Source organism: Solanum verrucosum, unplaced genomic scaffold (assembly GCF_900185275.1).
Source record: "Solanum verrucosum unplaced genomic scaffold, falcon-dt-bn FXZP01000183.1, whole genome shotgun sequence".
NCBI lineage: Eukaryota > Viridiplantae > Streptophyta > Magnoliopsida > Solanales > Solanaceae > Solanum > Solanum verrucosum.
This window is the reverse complement of record NW_026020430.1, coordinates 2,405,715-2,426,347: the sequence shown is the minus strand read 5'-3', so window position 1 is coordinate 2,426,347 and position 20,633 is coordinate 2,405,715. Positions and strand designations below refer to the sequence as shown.

At 30.6% G+C, this 20,633-nt stretch overlaps 2 protein-coding genes across 2 annotated transcripts; both read right to left on the bottom strand.

Annotated features, from left to right (window-relative positions):
- Positions 1-5,850: 5,850 nt before the first annotated feature.
- LOC125807830 (protein disulfide isomerase-like 1-4) lies at positions 5,851-9,414 on the bottom strand. Its single transcript, XM_049487561.1, has 12 exons — positions 8,897-9,414; positions 8,283-8,412; positions 7,915-8,080; positions 7,700-7,818; positions 7,522-7,602; positions 7,022-7,108; positions 6,866-6,940; positions 6,710-6,778; positions 6,550-6,630; positions 6,322-6,456; positions 6,172-6,228; positions 5,851-6,041 (listed from the first exon to the last, which is right to left on the bottom strand). The coding sequence occupies exons 1-12, from the start codon at positions 9,412-9,414 to the stop codon at positions 5,898-5,900; spliced, it is 1,662 nt and encodes a 553-aa protein (XP_049343518.1). The 3' UTR covers positions 5,851-5,897.
- Positions 9,415-15,472: 6,058 nt separating this feature from the next.
- Positions 15,473-15,945, bottom strand: LOC125807634 (uncharacterized). The gene has a single exon (XM_049487370.1). The coding sequence runs from the start codon at positions 15,922-15,924 to the stop codon at positions 15,637-15,639; it is 288 nt and encodes a 95-aa protein (XP_049343327.1). The 5' UTR covers positions 15,925-15,945; the 3' UTR covers positions 15,473-15,636.
- Positions 15,946-20,633: the final 4,688 nt, after the last annotated feature.

Here is a 20,633-nt window from a genome sequence, read left to right as displayed (position 1 = left end):
AAATATATATGATCCAAGTCAATGGAATAATGTAGGTACAAAATTAAGAGATCTATTAGTAGAAAAGGGATCATTTAGAGTGACTGATATAAATTTCCACAAGATAAATATGTACGACATTTTTCTACAACACACTATATTCAAAAATTCGTAAACGGAGAAAAGCATGAAAGAAAATGATTAATCTACTCTACAGATTTGGATAAAAAAAAATTGTTTTTGTACTAAATTATTTAGCACAACTTCTATTATTTGTAATAGTAAAGTAGCTAGTGAAGGTAGTAATGAGTGGAGAAATCTTAGTGTTAAGCTCAAAGTCCATGAAGTAAAGAATGAACATATTATTAATAGGAAAATTCACCCCACATATCTATTTAAGGCTTAATATTACAGCCTTTAGATGTACTTTTTTTATATTACTACTTATAACAATTTAATTACAAGTATTAACATATTAGTTTTAATCTATAATTTAATTCTTTTGGTTTAATTAATTAGTTATTATTTTTATAATTACCTTACAATTAATAAGAGAAATAAGATAATCAATTGTCATTATCTCTTACACCATTTTAGAGATAACACTGATAGAGAATCAATTGTCATTATCTCTTACACCATTTTAGAGATAACACTGATAGAGAATCAATTGTCATTATCTCTTACACTATTTTAGAGAAAAAAATTTCCAGTTTTCACACTCCCACCCCCATGTTCCTCTTTTACATAGAACTATTTTTTTCTCTCTCACCATCTTCAATGTTCGTCTTCTTCATTAAAAAAGAAAATCAGCAAAACTCACGATTGAGCCCCATGGATGTGAAAGGAAAAAATAAGATAACATACTTTTCTTTCTGTATGATTTTTTTGTTATGTTTGATAATTGGAAGAAGCAAATGCTTACTTGTGCCCCACTAGAAGTGGATCTGTATTTGTTTTTAAATTAGCACATGTTTTAAAAATTATATGTGCAGGAAAGAATGTCAGATATGAATTCTGATTTTCTCTATCTATTCTTTTGTTCTCTCTATCAACTCTTTTGTTGTCGGTAGCAGGCAACTTGAGAAGAGGCGTTGGCCAAGGTTTCTGCTCTTGAACTAGAGATAGGTGATGCAATGCCAACAAATAATGAAATTTTGGTAAAAGATGCTTCTTCTCAGTCGAAGATTAGTCAAGCAAAGAAAACAGTTAGTCATGCAAATCAAAAGGGGAAAAAAGAGGAAGGTGAAAATTGTAGAAGCGACTCATTCTATTTTGGATTCGGATTCAGATTTCGTAAGTGAGATTAAAAAGAAAAAAAGAAAAAAGTAACAAATGTCGAAATTGGTCAGATTTCGTAATTATTGTTGTTACGAAACTTATATTGATGTGAAAACTGTACGAAATTTGAATAATATTTGTATGAATATGACATTAATATATGATATATGAATATTGTATGAAATGTGATGGAATGTTGGTATTCAACTGGTATGAAGTGTTATTTGATATTGGTATGAAATTGGTTTGATATCAGTAGTCCAATTAGTTGATTTTAGTGTCGTTTGTTAAATGTCACAGTGCACATGAAATCTGGTATGATGTTTGAATAATATTGGTGTGAATTTTTTTTCAAATATGGTATATAATTTTATTAAAATTTATGTACATGAATATGGAATGAAACATCAACAATATTGGTCTGAACTGAATTTTATATATAGTGTATGAATGTTGATATGAAATTGATTTAATTTTTGTATAAATTATGTGAAATAATTAATGAGAAAAGACATAAAGGCACAACTGAAGTTATCTCATATTTTCATAAAGACACCTTAACTTTGGAAGTGTCCTATCACCCCACAGAACTTTTTGATATCTTTGTAAATGGGCCATTTTGGCTCATTCCCTTGTCTGGGTTGTCGCGCGTGATGATCACTCTTTTCAACCCGTTCAACCCGACCCGATTATTTACTAAAGTAGAAAAGTCTTTTTTTCTTTGTTATTTCTCAGCTTTCCAAATTCTTCACATTTTCTTGTCTCTCTATCAAGGAACTCGAGAACAAGAGGAAGGAGAGAGCGCAGGTAGCATACGAGAGGAGAAAGCAGTAGGCAAAACTTAGAGTTAAGGCTGAGAAAGTTGCTGAGGAGAAGCTTGGACCTCAACTCGCCATTATTGCTCTAATCAAGAATTTAATTGGGACATAGTTATTTCGAAGTACAATTTTGTTGAAGATCGATAAATCGTTTTATAATTATCTTTCTCTTTTTGTTTCTCTTTCTTGGTATTGTAATTGGGTTTTGCTTTGATTTTTGCCTTTCTCTGTTTTTGGGTTGAATTTGTTTTAGTATTTTCTCACTTGGGTGTGAACAATTTTTGTTGGGTTTGAGTTTTCCAATCAAATTAGGATTTCAAAATAGAGGGAATTTGAGAATTGATTGCTCAATTGAGACTTTAAGGAAGTTGTTAATGGAGATGATTATAAAGAAGAGCTTGAAAATGGTAATGTTGAGTTTGAAACGTAATGTTTTGGGGAAGAAGATGATTTAAAGCACTTAAATAATTAATAAAGAAAATCAGTGAACTGTGGCACTTTTTAATTGGGTTTTATCAGAAAAAATAAACATTCACGCGCGTATTGTGCGTGTTCACAAACCAGTTGAGAAAATGGGTCAAAATGACCCTTTTGCAACGATATTCAATACTTTTATGGGGTAATAGGACACCCGTATAGTTAAAGTGTCTTTTTGAAAATTCGAGACAACTTTAGGTGTCACTTTATGTCTTTACTCATAATTAATTTATAACTACTTATAAAATGAAGTTGGTATCGGAATGAAACATGAATATTGTTGGTAGGCTGGCAAATTCATTTGAGATTTCAATTACATGTTTTTTTCAATTTTTCCAATGGGATATCAATTCGATACCAAGTGTACACCAATTGGGTACAAATTAACTAGTTTTAGGTTGACTAATTTAGTTGAAATCTCAATTACATGTTTTATTCAATTTTTCCAGTTGGATATCAATTGGATATCAAATGTATACCAATTGGGTATAAAATTAACTAGTTTTAGGTTGTCTAATTTGGTTGAAATCTCAATTACATGCCCTTTTTTTAATTTTTTCAATGGGATATCAATTCGATACCAAATGTATACAAATTAGATGCAACATTAACTAGTTTTAGGTTGTCTATTTCAGTTGAAATCTCAATTACAAGTTTTTTTTTCAATTTTATCGCAGGGACATCAGTTGAATATCAAATGTATACCAATTTCAGACTAAGATTTGAATTTTCAGTTGATATCAATTGCATACCATCATTATCTAGTTTTTACTATACATTTGAAAAACACTTAATACACAAATGATTAACTAGTACACATAATAAATGTTCTGAAATTATAATTCATTAACTTAAAAGACAAAATAAATCAAAACATGAGTTTGTCACATTAAAACAACCAAAACAAAAGAAAAATAAATGCCTTATTTTTTCAGCAAGGTAATTTGAACATGTCTTCTTGTTGTGTTCCTCCCGAACACATGTACTGCACGTAACCTTAGACCTCTTGCATTTCACATCAGCAAATCCTTTCCAACGTTCATTTTGTGGTCTCCCTACAATTCTTTTTGAACCAGACAACAATAATTTATGCTCGAACACTTTTTGAATTGCATATTTTCCTGTTCCATCATAAATTATTGTGTTAGTATTATAGAATACAAAAGTACAAAAAATTTTACAAAACTATATATAATATGATAATACGCACTGAAACAATATTTTTTTGTATCAATTTATGCTCCGACACTTTTTGAATTGCATATTTTCTTGTGCCATCATAAATTAATTATAATAACAACAAAATTATACACACTCGTTATTATTTTTTCATACAAATATCATTCAGACAGTACACTACAAAATAAATTTCATACAAAAAATAATATTTCATATTTCATACTCACTTAATACACATTTCATACAACAATCATTCATACCAATTTTATACATTTCTCATACCAAATAATTTATTACTCTCACACAAATTTATACACAAATGACAAAACATATATAATCAATAAAATTTCAAATTTCATACCAAATTAAAACACTTTTCATACATTTCTTCAAAAATCTAAATAACTTTTTTACACATTAGTGAACACACTTTCATACCAATTTCATTACATTTATACTACCGAATTCATTCAACATTTTACATTTAATTTATATTTTCGAAAAAAGAAAACAGTAATCAATATTACAATTTTACTATACCTACTTAATCTACAACGATAAAACTATTTATATTTTATACATTTATACTCAAATCTTTCATATATTGTGCCTATTTCTCACGAAATCATGGTTTTGACAGTATACAAATTAATCAAACAAAAAAAAAAAAAGAAACTTACCAAAACGTATTATGAACAAAATTAACAAAAACGTATTATGAACAAAAATTAACAAAAACGAATTTTGACCAATCACTAAACAAAAATAAATACTAACCTGAAGGATCCCATCTTCCAATCTTCCACCATATTTAATTAATATTGATACGTAGTTGTCCATCACAACAAAATCAAGATTTTTCAAAGAAAAAAAAAACTTCAATTCCTCAACAGTGAGAAGATTTTTGGCAGAAAATTGAAGAGAGAGAAACGTTGAACAAAAAAAGTATGAAATCAGAATTTTTAATTAAGTTTAACTAATTTGAGTGAATTAAGGAAACTAAATATTCTTAATAAGTTTGAATTCCTTAATTCGTGCTAATTAGTAATTATCTACACTCAATTCAAATTAAATTAACACCCCTATTTCTGTTTTTTACCTTTTTGCCTTCAAAAATGCTTTTTTTTTGTTTTTTTTATTTAAAACAAATGTTTTCAATTATTAAAAACAATTTTTTTTTTAATAAATTGTTAGAACCTGAAATTTTTAATGTTACAACTTGAAAGTTTAAATCTACTGCTATAACTTGAAAATATTAATATAATATGTCATATATGAAATTTATACTTATTAATAATATGAGCTCCTGTATTGATTTAGAAATGAGATTGCATTAAAAAACAATTGATAAAGTTGTGCAAGAACAAATTGACAGAGATAAAATGCAATGAAAAAATATATTGTCAAGAATTATTGACGTGATCAAAACTTTAGGGGAAAATAATTTAGCATTTAGGGGAACAAATGGAAAGATCTATCAAGAAAGTAACGGTAATTTTTAAAGCCTAATTGAAATGATTAATAAATTTAATTATGCTATGCAAGAACATTTCGAAGAATAAGCATGACGAAATTCATAGTCATTACCTTGGACATAATATACAAAGTGAATTATTAAACTTATTGGCAAGTGAAGTCAAGAATAATATTATTAAAGAGATTAAAGAAACAAAATACTTCTCAAAATATTAGGGCCTCTCTTTAAGATTTGGCTTTAGGCCCCCGATCTTGTTGAGTCAACCCTGCTCATGAAGCATCAAAAGAAAACGATGCTTAGTTGATATTTCCAAAAAAAAGGATAGAAGTTATCCAAATAAAGATTATGGCAATGATGATACAAGAAACTTTTAATGTATTGTCATCAGTAATCTTTTTTGAACAGCTAGAAAGTCAGGTTAATCTGAGGTTGCAATCTAATTAGCTTGGTGTTTTAGCACACTGCACCATATCTCATATTATTTGAGTTCCTTAAACTTGAGTGGAATGCAGCTTTTGAGACCTGAACTGGAAAAAAAAGTTATTTTTATCTATAAAAGGTGCTAGTAAATTTCTTACAATCAACTATATCCTAAACATAGTTATGTAAATAGTTCCAGAGAAAAGCAATCCAACAGTAAAGGAAAAACTACTACTATTGTCGGTGTATAGAAGTTAAATCTCTTCTCATAATTCATCTCTCGCGTTGCCATTCTCCCTCTTGACGCCTACTTTAGAAGAAGCTGGTCTCTCAAGCTTGAAAGGGATAGCTGCATTTTTCTTGATAAACTTATACAATGCCACTAGAGTAGGTTCAGTATCAACCAGGATCTGTAGGATCAAATACAAAAATAACTATGCCTCAGTCTCAAACGAATTGGAGATTTGTAGAATCACATAGACATTAGGCATCTTGCTTGTTTCACAAAGCACAAACACAAACAAAATAAACATCACTTACTGGATCAATGCTCTTATTTCCTGCTGGAAAGAATTGGAGACTCGGGAATCCTATAAACTGCAAAGGATCATAAAAGAAGCAGAAGGTGATGATCAGGCTACTAAATATTGTCCTCTTCAAATCCAAACCACGTATTTTATTATAAACTACCTTAGCACGAGGGTGCTCGTTTCTTGTTCCTTCCATTTTGGCTATAACAAGAGACTCAACGCCGTGTAAGTGGTGTGCTAGTTTATTGAACATTGGTTCCAGAGCTTGGCACTGCCTACACCATGGTGCATAGATCTAACAAAAAAGATAATAAAGTTTCATACCAAAACTTTGATCCCTCAGTTGATTACAAAAACCAATGGAAGAATATTCATTTCTTGAACATACCTCAAGAAACGCGTCTTTTGATTCATTTAGAATGATTTCATCAAAATTGTTCCCGACCACGATTTTCACATCAGCATCATTCTGTGATAATTACAGATGAAAGTAAATCAACACAGCTATGAAGAGTTAAGTTACAGGCCAGAAAGAAACTGCGGCTTACTGTCTCAGGAATCGGATCTGATTTATAGAAAGGCTTGAGCTTGTCTTCGAGAAAGTCCTCATTAAATGCCTGGGGAATAAAGACAATAAACAAGTTAGTCCAGAGAAATTCCCAGCCAAAATTTTGTGCATCTAACAACAATTTGTGACCATCTACCTTAATCTTCTCGAGTGTAATGTCCCCGTCAAATCTAAATTTCTTGCGATCATCTTCTTCTATGTATCCAATAACCTACAGGAATAAATCAAAAATCAGTAACCAATTCTTCCAAAAGATCTTGTTGTTCCCATTATAATGTGGAATAAGTGTTACCTGTGGAGCATCTCCAGTGACCCCAAAATAATTTGATACTGGTCTTCCAACTTCCTCATCGTCCGTTTTGACAAAAACAAAGTTGAGCTTCATTTGTCAATGTACACACTATTAGTTACTACTTTTGTATGATAGATAGGTAGTTTTCTGTTCCTGTTACATAATTTACTTGATAATTGCACACAAATGAACAGAGAAAAAACACTCATATCTTAAACAGAAACCTTAGAATTCATGATCTCAAGCATTGATCAACCTACTTAACACCGAAGCCTTAAAATGACAGTACTCCAATTCATGATCTCAATCATTGATCAATCTACTCCAATATCAATCATTATAAACTAAACAGGAGGATTTTACTAGTAAATACCTTACATATTAGGTGACAGCGCCGGTTCTAACAGTATTTCCACTCTACCGGACTATATGTAATTATGTCCAAAAGTAATGACAATGCTGTTATATGTTTGAGACTAAATAAAGCTTCATTATATTACCTTTCCCTTGAAAAATTTTGCAGCATCTTGAAATGTTGGGAACAACTTTTCTATATCATTTGCTGTGGCGAAAAGCAAAACCTGCATATAACATAGGGGAAAATCAATACATTAACGAGAAGATACACACTTCAAAACAAAAAGCATAATAGTTGTTAAACAAATGATCTAATCTTACCTGCTTTTTAATTGGACTTGCGAAAATTAAAGGGGCAGTTTCTTTAGTAAAAGTTGTCACTAAAGGCAGCTTGCTGGCAGAAACAAACTTAGCTATTGAAGATTTTCTGAATTTACCATCTGAATTGCAAAATGAAAAAGATAATAAGGATGTCTCCCTGCTGAGATTCAATTCAATTCCAGTATCGAAAAAAAGAGATGAAAGGAGCGGCTAACCATAATGCACCACTTTCTCTGGCTCCTTTTTAAGCATGACCAAAGCAGGGCGTTTAGCATTGTCTTCTATGTTGAATAGCTTAGCCACGTTACGATTTGTCGTCTGGTAAAAGTTAACATCAATTTCAAGTTTTGAAACAGCTAAAAGTTGATCAGTCGCTGAACCCTGTAAAATTTTTGGACATTAGTAAACTTATGAGGAATCAAATCATAAGAGGGCAATTGACAACAATGTCAAGTTGCAGATAGACAATTGACAGTAATACACAACAAAAAGAAGATATCGATGTTATATTTAGAGAAATGAAAACACAATTACTTTCACTAGAAGAGAAAAATGATAAGCATTGTAGCAGTCCACAACATACCACCAAGGAGTCGAGGTATGCTAGAACAACTTTGTCCTCGGAGGTTAGTACACGCTCTGCATCTTCTGTTGTTGTTATATTGTAAACGCCGGATCCTATCTTCTTCTTTATCCAAGAGACAATTGCATTTCTACAGGTAAAACTCCTCATCAATTTCAACTCAGATTGATCTTAGAGCTAAAGTCATAACTTTAATTGATTATGAAACGCAAGATCATAGTAATTGATTGCCCATACCAGCAACATTATAGTGATACCAAGCTTATAATCAGCTAACATACATGTAACATTTCAAAACATTGAGTTTTTATACCAATTAAACAATTGTATATATACAATTGTTATTACCAAATGTAGCATGTTATTGTTAACTAGTACATCTAAAATTGGCTTACACACATTCTTACCAAATAAATAGTATAAATGTATACACATATGTCTGTGTATGTAATGTGTGTATAGATAAAGCAGAGATGGTGCTGAATAAGACGAAATCAGTGGTGCATGGAGTATTAAAGCAGAGATGGTGCTGAATAAAAATGATTAAAATTTCAATAAATAGTATGTCTCAACGCATGAAATTTAAATCATGGATTCGCCTCTGGACGACATACTTGGTTCTTCGGCCTTGGTAAAGTTCAGGATCACCATCAACGAAGAAAAAAATGGTAGGAAAGCTTCGGACATCGTAGTTATCAGCCGCCTCAACCTCCTTAGCAGCATTGATCTTCGCCAGCACTACATTCTCTGTTTTCAGCTCTGTTGCAGCATCCGCGTATTCCGGAGCCAGAGCCTTACAATGTCCGTTCCAGGGAGTGTAAAATTCCACCATCACATACTTATTATCCTCCAAAAGATCATCGAAATTCTTATCAGTCAATGCTACAACGTCCTCATCATCAATATTAATATCCTCTGCCTCTTGGGCACGATCAAATGGCGCCGAAGGGACCTCGGGACGATCATGATTCGGGGTGTCTGGTTCGGTTGAATCCTCGTAGTCTTCGAGGAAGCTGAGGAATTCATCATTGTCGGAGGATGCCGGAGTTTTGGCGTGTGATGGAATAAAGAAGAGAGAAAAAAATAGAAGAGATGAGATACAGAGGAAGAAGATGATCACTCGACTCGGCATTATTCTGTTTACACCTCTTAGCAACAAGGCAAGTGACTGATTTTGGTAACAAAGATCCGATAAAAAACACTTACTACCACACGTGTTTGAACCAATTACATTGAATTCATCCTAATGAAGAAAAAAAATTATAATTATGATGTATGAGTTCAATTTTATACGTTGACAAGGTTTTTTTTTTTTTTTTAAAAAAAAAAAAAAACAAATACTCGGTTCATCCTTAAATTATGTGAAATTGAAGAGATATGTTTGTGGTTAATACTTTAGCACAAATATGCTCTTACAATCGGTTACTTGATCCAAATTTGCCATTATTATTTCAATGGTACACACTAATTAACCTAATTAGATGATAAAAGTATGTCAATATTATACTAACATGCTAGATACTGATTAGATAGTCTAAAGGATTAATCTTTACCGTCAGTACATAGAATTAAAATAAAATTCATAGCTAAATGGCGGGAGTAGTATATATATTTTCTATTTGACGGCACATTTGATGCTTTTATAGGAAATTTATCAAAACTATCTGATTGTGATGAATCATACAAATTCTTGAGAAAATGATCAAAATGGTCCTTAATGTATGGGCTTTGATTCCATTTGATCCTTAATGTATGGACTTGATGGAAATGGTCCTTTATGTATCATAAATTGTGATCAATTTGGTCCTTAACCCTAAAATTTTAATGGCAGCGATTATTTAAAAAAAAAAAAAAATTAAAATCGCTACACGTGGAGCGATTTCCCATTATTTTTTAAGCAGTCCTCGCCTCGGAAATTTTTAATAAAAAAAATTTAAACTTTTTTAAGAAAATGGCTGCTATAAAAGCTATTTCTATTTTTTAAACGCTGTTGGGGCAGCGTTGTTAAAAAAAAAAATTCACAACAGCAATTTAAAGAAAAAAGAAATTTTTTTTGGACCGGCAGCGATTTTTATGTTTTTTAAAGGAGTAACAACGTCAATTTTGTCAGAAGAAAATCGCTCCGTCAGGAGCGATTTTGCCCTTTTGGTTTAAAAAAAAATTGATGTGCCATTTTGGAATTTTTGGAAACAGGGGAAGGAAATTCTTGAACGAGCGCATCTTTTACATATTCCGTGTATTTTGACGGTAAAAATATAATAAAATATTAATTTTAGGGTCAAGGACCAAATTGATCACAATTTATGATACATAAAGGACCATTTCCATCAAGTCCATACATTAAGGATCATTTTGATCATTTTCTCCAAATTCTTATATATAGTGTTTTGCAGTTGAGTATCGGTGTGGGAAAATGAGTACGCTTCTGGTGAGAAGGGAACACAACTTTCATAAGTGTGAGAGTTTTATCTTGAGAATTAAAAATGGATTGTAAGAAAAGAAGAACAAGCAAGAAGACACAAGAAGCTATTGGTAATGTCATTTTTGTTTCTCAATTTGTTGTTTTTGAAGGTTAGAATATGAGGAAGTTTGGAATTTTGAGTTCAATTTTATAAGCTGAAATTTAATGATGAATTGATGGTTGCTTGGACTTGAATGTATAGTGGAAAAGTAGGGAGCAAAATGATACATAAATTATCGATGACAATGTCTTTAGTAAAGTAACTATAGTTAACATTATTTTGAAATGTCCTATCGAAAAGTTTAAATCGTAAAAAAGGTGATACATGTACAAAGATCTAAATCTTTTACTGGTTCGAGACCAATTATTTGCACAAGTACCTCATATAAAAACTTGTTGATAAGTGATACGACTACCAAATAGAAAATAGGTATAACTATCACTCCCAAATAACATTGATTGTGTTATGTGGTGTTGGTGAAAATTACAATATTACAGGATTACAATTGATATTAAATGAAGAAATAAAAATATCTTTAGGCTGATTCAAGCCCATTGCAGCAAATATTTTCACCGGTTCAGCAGTAGTTCTCTTGACTTGTTCCCTTCATGATACAACAGACTAATCACTAACTCAACAAACTCTGGACAAGAGTTGAGTCCAAAGCTCCACAAAAAGAACACCTCCATTAAACTAATAAGAACTCTTTTTTTTTTTACTAACTTGTATGCACTCTATTTTCTTGTTTTCCCAAAGCAAATGAAGATCGTCACTATTTATAGTTGAGAAAGTCTTCCTAGCAATAAATAAGAAGATAATAGGATAGTAAATAGCGAAAATAAATGACCTAGAAGTTACATAAGTTATAAGGAATAATGGGGAATAAAGAGTGAAATAATGTTTGATAACCAATGTCAACAACGGACAACAAATATGCTGCCCATGATCAGTCCACCAACGTTCTCAGCAACGTTTTATTTCCACCAAAATAATGAGCAATTAAGCCCAAAATGAAATGCACATAAAGAGAGGATAGTAATAGTAACGCCACATATGTCACTTAAAACAATATGTAAGAAACTGCCACTAACAGATACACAGTGGCTATGCAAATGACGGATTTTATTAAATTAAAATGCTAAATAACCAACATGTGGTACATAAGATTTGCTGCAATTAGTTTACCGAGAAAGAAGATGACAAGTAGACATGATTTATTTTCCTCAAAAAAGGTAAATGTTTGCTTAGACTATACACAAACTTCTAATTGACCTTGCCTTGGAGTTATTTTGACTTTTAATCTTTGTCTTTTCTTAGTCCTCTATATCAATACTAGTGAAAGTCAAGTGAGATTATTATGGAAAGCACATTCAACATCTAGTCAACAATGTTATAGCACATATATAGAGTAAAATAAAATGAGGAAAGTATTTAAAACATTATCTCAAAAATCATACGTGGCGCCACCACAAATTAGAATTCTTTTTTTAATTTATATATTTACAAAACTAGCCTTCCTCTTTCATGAAAAGTTGCGACTTTAATGAAAAATTGTGATTTTTATATAAAGTTGCAACTTATATGAACAGTTGTAACTTTAATGAAAAATTGTGATTTTTATATAAAGTTGCGACTTATATGAACAGTTGTGACTTTAATGAAAAGTTGTGATTTTTATATAAAGTTGCAACTTTTATGACTTTCCGAAGGGTTGTAACTTTTCCGAAGGGTTGTAACTTTTCCAAAGAGTTGTGACATTTCCGATAAGGCAGAATAAACATTTGTTCACACTACCCTTTGTTGTCTAGCTATAAATAGAGGGATTTCCTCTCATTTTAAAACAACGAAAATTCTGAACTTCTTCTTCTTAATCTGCACAATTAAATATTCGTGTACAATTTTTTCCTTTCTGTTTCATCCTATTGTTACAGATCCTGGTATATTTTTTTACAGTCAGTAATTTATGCTTATGTTATTAATTGTTGTTTTTTAGTACATGTTTTAAACTTTGTTGTTCATGTTTCTGCAAAGTTATTGTTATAAGTATTTGTTAGTACAGATTAAACAACACACGTTAATTGAGTATTCACACAAGTTTTCTCTACTGATCATAAAATTGTTGAAGGTACGGTAAAAAAATTCCTTAAAGATCTATACTATTATTTGTCATTATCACATATAACTCAAGAACATCTAATGAATGAATTATTCAGGAAATAATAAATCATTGGTTCTTTAATCAACATTAAAAGGAAATAAAGGAATAAAATAAGAATATATATACACAAAGGCATTTCGTAAGAACAAGAACACATTTAAGTTGCATAGATTTTACAATTGTGATATATGTCTTAGGAAAAAATTCAAAATTTGTTAACATATTCAAAAAAGAAATTACTTACATTATTAATGTTTGTTATATGTAAGATAATATAGTGTTTTAGTTTTAATGACTCATAGATTTTAAGTATTATTTTATAAATTCAGTGATACTAACTTCCTGCGCAAAGCATGGGTGATTTTACTAGTAAAAATAAAAATAATATAGGGATATTCATGGAATAGTGACAACCTTGAAACGGTATAACAATTAATGTCTCAAAAATATGATGATATAAAAGCATGGTTATATTTCAAAACAATAACCTTCCTCACACATTAACATTTCGAAACCTCAAATGGATTCAATCAAGTTTCTATTTGTCACTCTCTTAATCATGTTTCTTCCTGTTCCCTCTCAAGCCACAGGTAGTTTGTCTTCTTGTTTTTCTCTATTAAAAAAAAAATGTTCTTTTATGTTATATATATATATATAATCTTTTAAGTTTAGAGAATCTTAGTAACCCAGTCGATTTGGTTGAATTTTTACTTTGTTTTGTGAGGGTTCAATTTTCTATATTGTAAATTGTAATCCCCTACCCCATTTTGAAGGGAGGGGGGGGGGGGGAATCTTTTGAGTTTTTACTTAAAAAATGATTTATTTATTTACATCTTTTTATTTTTTTTATTTTTTTAGGTGATGTTGAAATCAATGATGATACTTCTTCGGATTGTGTTTTCACTATCGATTGCAAGACCAGGTCGGATTGTGTTGGCCCGTGTAGAAAACTTGGGATTTTGGTTGGGTTGTGCGTTCCGGATCCACACCCGGGTGGGAAACTTGTTTGTTGCTGTTTTAATGGTAAAAATTAGAGACGGACAAAATTTCAAATTAAGGAATTTTTTGTTATGTTAATGCTGCTTCATTTTATCCTAAATTGTTCTGATTCCTCGTAGTTTGTTGTTCATTTTCTTGTATTGTGGTTTTTAAATATGGAATAATATTGTGTTAATTGCTTGTTTAAAAAAATTGTATTGAATTAAACATCGTCACATAAATTAAAATGGAGGGAGTAATTACAAAGGCAGGGTTTAAAGTAAAGGTTCTTTGATCTAATCAAAGATTATATTGCAAAAGCGAAAAACTAAAAAAGAAGAAACAAGGAACAAAGTATTTTAAGTTTGTTTGTATTAAAAATAGATTGAGTGAGTGGTTACAGCAATGAACCGTCCAGTACTCAGCTAAGCAAAATCCATTATTATTGTATATTTATCCACTTGTATGCCTCGTTTACTTTATTCCCTTTTCGCATTAGCTTCCAAACACATAGTAATAACATATATTATTATACATAACTCATTCAATAAAAAGAAATTTTACTTTGTCAACTAATTTGTTGATGATGGAATAGTTACTCATATAGCACCAAAAAAATCCTTGATGGAGTTTTCCAAGTTGATAAATAATTTGAATTCAAACAATCAGGAGCGGATTTAGGGGTCGCGATCTAAATCGCACTGCAAAAAAATTATACAGTATATTGGAGATACATTTTACTTTTTCTTATACAGAGAGATCCATTAGAAAAGGAAATATTCATCATTGGTGGACAAACAGATGAGGCGAAACTAGCTACTGATAAACATTAGAAAAACCATCTAGTTTGTTAGCAGGTGTAGTGTCGTTGAGCCTAACTCAATCCCAAAAATTAGCTCATCAGCATATATTCCTATATTCAAATTCTAAACTTCTATGCAATGCTTCTTTATCAACCTATAACTTTTTCAAACAACCCCTTTAATCTTCAAATCAACTATTATAACTCTAATACTATCTTCAACCATTACTTGGTGATAATATATTTCTATACAACTATCACAACATTGAAGAATCAAAATTTAAACATTGAAAATGTAACACATAACACAGAGTAGGAAAAAGGGGGTAAAATTGGGGTGAGACGAGGAGGAACTTTGAAGGTGCAAAAAACTTGACCCGGTTCCAATCGGTCAACCCAGATGCCTCTGAGCGAATAGTACTCATAGAACGGTGCCGAGCTGGTGAAGAGGAAAGGCACGAGACGAAACCCGGACCGATTCTCCCTGGGTTAATTCAAGAAAAGCTTTTGCTTTCCTCGAATTTAGTTTGAATACGAAACTAATAATTAACTTGTGTCAAGTATAAAGATGTTAAGAGTGAGAGATTTTGAATAGCCTCAATGGTTTAAAGGTTCAAGTTACTCGAGATTTGAAGTTCAATTTTCAATCATTATACCTTTATTTTTGGAATCCCTTAACTAAAAATCAGTGATTAATGAAAACAATTCATATACTGTCAAGTCCCACATCAATCGGAGGGATATATATTGGCATATGGAGAGACAATTTTTTAGCAAAAGAAAATGTTAATTGCAGAAAACAGATTTCCATTAAATTTGGATCTGCATAATACACCAAAAGATAAGAGGAAGAGAAATCCTTAATATACATTCTATTAATCTACAAATTAAAACAAAATAAACTTTAATTCAATTCATCCATAGCCGCCACAAGATTCAATTGGACCTGAGCTCCTAATTTGTCTTGTCAACAACATTGTTCATCGACTTTAGATTCCTCCATAAATATTTCCCACTTGCCATATCCACAAAAACCCAAAATCCGTTTTGAATCTTCTGAAACTTGTGAAATTTCACCTCACCAGAATCAGATTCTCGTCTCTCTTCCTCTGATTTGCTTTTCGTTGTTTCATCCTCGGGAATTGCGAAATCCAGATCATCGGAAGAACGAACCGTTCTCCAAGCTAAATAACCGGCCAACAATGCCGAAAAAAACACCAAGATGAATCTTAAAGGACACATTACGATGATGAAATTTCTGCTTTCCCCAAAAAAAAATGATAAATATTTGGGTATTGGGGTCTTTCTTATATAAAGTAATGTGTCCAGAACGCGTTCCTAATCCTCATGGAACAAGGAAAAAGTAAAAGGGGCAGGAGGAGTTGTTGGCTGACTTTTAAGACTAGGTATATTTGCAGTTTAGTCCCTAAAATACTAACAAATTAAAAAGTTTGCCTTTCTACTATAGGACTAGGAAAACTTGACCTCTTATTAATAGAATTGTGCACTTTTGATCCCATTCTTTTGTCAATGTTTTACAAATTTAATGAATTATATATTGCTCTCTTTGTTTAAATTTATGACATTGTTTAAATTTAAAAAGTACATCTTTTTTTATTTTGATTGTGAATTATTCGAATATGGAATATTTAAGTTCTTTAAAATTAATTTTAGGAAAAACTACTTAATTACACAAATATTCATGTATTATCTACTAATTTAATATATATTTTAAAATAATTGCTTATTATTGCATTATTTAATAATTGCTTATTATGGCAAGGTCTGCGTACACTTTACTCTCCCCAGACCCCACCTAGTGGGATTTCACTGGATATGTTGTTGTTGTTGTATTGCATTATTTAATAATTTTATACCAAATTTGAAATAAGTACATTGAAATATATCACTCTTTAAAAAGAGGGGAGGGTAAAATAGAGCCCGTATGCATCTACCCACCTAATCACACCCCCTAAATTACGCCTCCGGCTCCCTCTTCCTTCCTCCCACGTTCGTCACCGCAATCTCTCTCCCCATTCTCCTTCCCATGTTCTTCTTTAGTTGCTCAACATTGTTTGAATAAAAATGAAGTACTACATATCTGAATTTTGAGATTTGAAATGATTCATCCATTAACTAAGTCATGTATTCAATAGGTGTTTTCTTCTAATTTTGAATAGGATACCAAGTTTTTTCTTGAAAATTCATTGGTTTAGTATTTTGATAAGCTATTTTGATGATTAAATTTTTTTGTCGTATCATAAATGTGTTTTATGTATCTGATACATGATGTCATTATATCAGATACATAAAATATGTATTTAATAATATTATTGTCATTATATCAAATACATGAAGTATCTTATTCATATTATCACTATAATAGGTAAATGAAATATGTATATGATACATGATAATTTTTATCGACTTTTAAAGATTGTTTGTTGTATTTAGATAAAGGCTTTATCAAATTCATTGTATGTAGTGAATGATGGTGGAAGATAATGCAAAATAAAGGAACAAATTTAGATTTTGAAATTTTATTTGAATCATGGAAATGTTTGACATTATGAATTGTTAGACACGTGATTTACTACTAAATTGGGTGCGTTTTAAGTTACATTCCAATTTTAGATATACAAAGATAGATATATCTACTTTGCATGTATCTGAAATATATGTATGTGGATGCACCAAATATGGTACGAAAGATAATTTCAAAAATTTAAGTGAAGACACGTAATTAAACACTAAACTAGTAGAATTTGTTGTTTGCTCTACAATTTACATATTTGAAAACTATAACTATTATATTACATTAATTAACAATTGAAATATTTAAAAGGCATTTGAAAATATTACAATAAAAATAATTAATTTGACTTTCTTAATTTGAATGATACCACATAAATTTTGATACATGTTGAAAGTATACATTATTTGACTACCATATATATTGAATTTGTAATGTTACTATTATATATGTTTGACGATAATGTAATTTTGAACTAATATCAATATAGCATATCTCCTATATAATAGATTAAAATACACCGTTTAACAAATTAAAGATCAAAATATGTTGATTCATTTATAATTAGGACAAAATTTGAATTTATCAATACTTGAGGGATCTAAAATACTACAACCATCTCCTCATGACCAATTCCTTATTATTATTAGGTGTAATAAGACAAGGTGATGGGAAGTGGAAACCACTTACTACTTCAAGTGATGATTTTTCAAATGTCTTTTATTACTATATACTTTATTTATATATATTATATATTACTACGTCAAGCCAATATTCGGGCAGCCATCTAGAAACTTTCTTTTTGACATTTATTTTGTTTTAAAAATCATTTCTCGAATCAATAAATCCCAATTCTGAGTCATGCAATGGGTTTAGGTACGGTGTGCTTGGCATGCAGTGATAAGAGTCACAATTTTAACTATTATATGTATAAAAAAAATTATTAGATATAAATAATGTAATTTTCGCACGGTCCTATCTAACCCTGTTCCTATTATCACGAAGAAATATATTTCTTAAAAATTAATTCATATTTTTATGTTTGAATCAATACGAAAGCAACTCAAATCGGAAAAATGATTTTTCTTCCGAGGATAATATGTTATATACTGAAAGTAGATTTTTCATTTAGATTTTTCATTTAATCTTTGTCTTTTTATTATTTTATTATAATATGTTAAATGCTGAAGTAGACTTTCCATTTAATCTTCATCTTTTTATTATTTTATTTTATTATTATAAGAAGTGGAGTGGAGTTGTGCTGAAGCAAATACCACTTGGTTGACATTTTTGATTGTTCCCAAGGACAGTTTGGTCATTTTGTTGACATTTCTGGTTGCTCCCAAGGATAGTTTGGTCATTTCGTTGACATTTGGTTGCTCCAAGGACAGTTTGGTCATTTCGTGTGTAGCTGTATAGATGACTTTGCTAAAAATATGGATCCCACGTCAATTATACGTGCTGTGCATTATTGCATTTGCGACGGCTTTTGTTGACATGTTCTATCGTGAGGCCAATTTCATCATTTATCAAATTGTATTTTAATCATAATCTATTTAATCAAATACCACTTTAATTAAATATTTTTCATTGACATCCTTGCTTACAGCGAGGACAATAAATAAATTAATAAAAACATATTGGCTCGAGCTCGTGCATAGCACGGGATTCTTCTCATCGGTCCTTTAGAGTTGCCCAATAATATTATGAGATAACAAACACCATAATCAAACGTAATCTCATAAATTGAGTCCAAAAAAAATATATATATATTCATAATATTTACGGAGATTTTCCTCATAACTAAGTAAAATACGAAGTTATTTTCAATAAACTGGCAACTCAAGCGAAACATATCGAAGAAGATATAAAAGGGAGAAAAACACATAGAGCGAAATTAAAAGAGTGTAAAGAAAAGAGATTTTTTTTTTGAGATTATATAAAATAAACATTGTATTCCACAAATGGAAATAGAAGAGTTTACAATTAACAACTAGCTAGTAATACAATTCATCATGGCTATAAAGATTAATTTAGCCTGAGATTGTGAAATTTACCCTCTATTTCCCCTTAAACCAAAAAAAAGGAGAGCAACTTTAATTATTTATCATCTCCATTATCTTGGCCTAATTCAGCTCTATCATCTTCTTTAATAGTCTCTAATTTTGGAGAATGTGAATTTTTTTTGTGGAAAAACAAAAAGAGAAGGAGCAACCTCAATCCAAGGCTTCAAATTCACCATCTTCTTCTCCATTATTGTTAGTATACAAAACAAATGCAGACTCTTTCTCCTTAGATTATTATTATAAGACACAAGAGACTTTGAGGAATAATATACCAAATTGTTTGGAGGTTATTGTTTTTTTTATATAGGAAGAGGAAGTTGAAAATATCAAGAACTAGAGAACACGTGTACGGTGTTAAGGGATTCCACGTGTGTAGAATGCAATAAATAGAGAAAAGGCACCAAAGAAGGCATGTGGAAAAATATGAATTATTGTTTGGTGGAATGGCCACATCAGTTTGTTTGAAAGTGGGTGAGCTACTGACTATAGAAAATTTCCTCTTATATTTATCGACACGTATGTACTTCTAGAAATATCTTTTTTTTTTTGTGTTGTTGCACGCTTCATTTGTTAGGTTATATGTAGTATAAGTAAGTAAAATCATATTGCGTTAGCGATACTCTTTAAGTCAATAATATGTAAGGTGATCATTAATTTTATCATGGTTGGGGCTTCTCTAAACTTGATTGAACTTTTATATAATTGATAATTCACCTAACAATATTTAAATTTGTTTTGACAAATACGAATGTTGCTTTCAATCAATTTTTAAGCATAAAGTAGAAATTATAGCATTTTTCTAAATAGTTTGATTTATAGAAAAGACTGATTAAATAGGGAAAAGTCTGAAAATATAGACTCATTTGGATAGTTTAAGAGTATCACTGATGATATTGACAACACACCCCTCACGTTTATGTTGGGATATATACTATTAACCATGTGTTAAGAAATAATATTTATTATAGAATAAATATTTGCTCAATTTTAATAGATCATATATTCGTTTATGGTGTCTATTTACTTATATAGTAGATGATTTAGTGTGTAGAATTTTAGCTTATACACAGAGGATTAAATCATCGGTTCTTATAAGTATAAAGTTTTTTGTTCACAATCTAGGATGGAAATTGGACATGCCATCGGTACGATTGTAGCACAAGATTATAGGTAATTTATCTTGATTATGGAAACGGTATAGTTCCAACTTCTTGTGCTAGTGCATTTTGTATGTATTAAACGGGACCGAGTAGAGATAGTTGTTTTAGACTGACTGACAAAACATATTCTCTAAACTATTAAATGTACTTATATTCTTAATCCTGATATAACTATTATGATCTGTATATATT

Excerpts from the sequence above, each read along its gene's own strand:
- LOC125807830 (XM_049487561.1), bottom strand. The coding sequence starts at position 9,414 with ATGCCGAGTCGAGTGATCATCTTCTTCCTCTGTATCTCATCTCTTCTA. Across the intron at positions 8,081-8,282 it reads CATACCTCGACTCCTTGGTG|GGTTCAGCGACTGATCAACT; the intron begins GTATGTTGTGGA and ends AAAATTTTACAG. Across the intron at positions 6,457-6,549 it reads CAAAAGACGCGTTTCTTGAG|ATCTATGCACCATGGTGTAG; the intron begins GTATGTTCAAGA and ends CTTTTTTGTTAG.
- LOC125807634 (XM_049487370.1), bottom strand. The coding sequence starts at position 15,924 with ATGTGTCCTTTAAGATTCATCTTGGTGTTTTTTTCGGCATTGTTGGCC.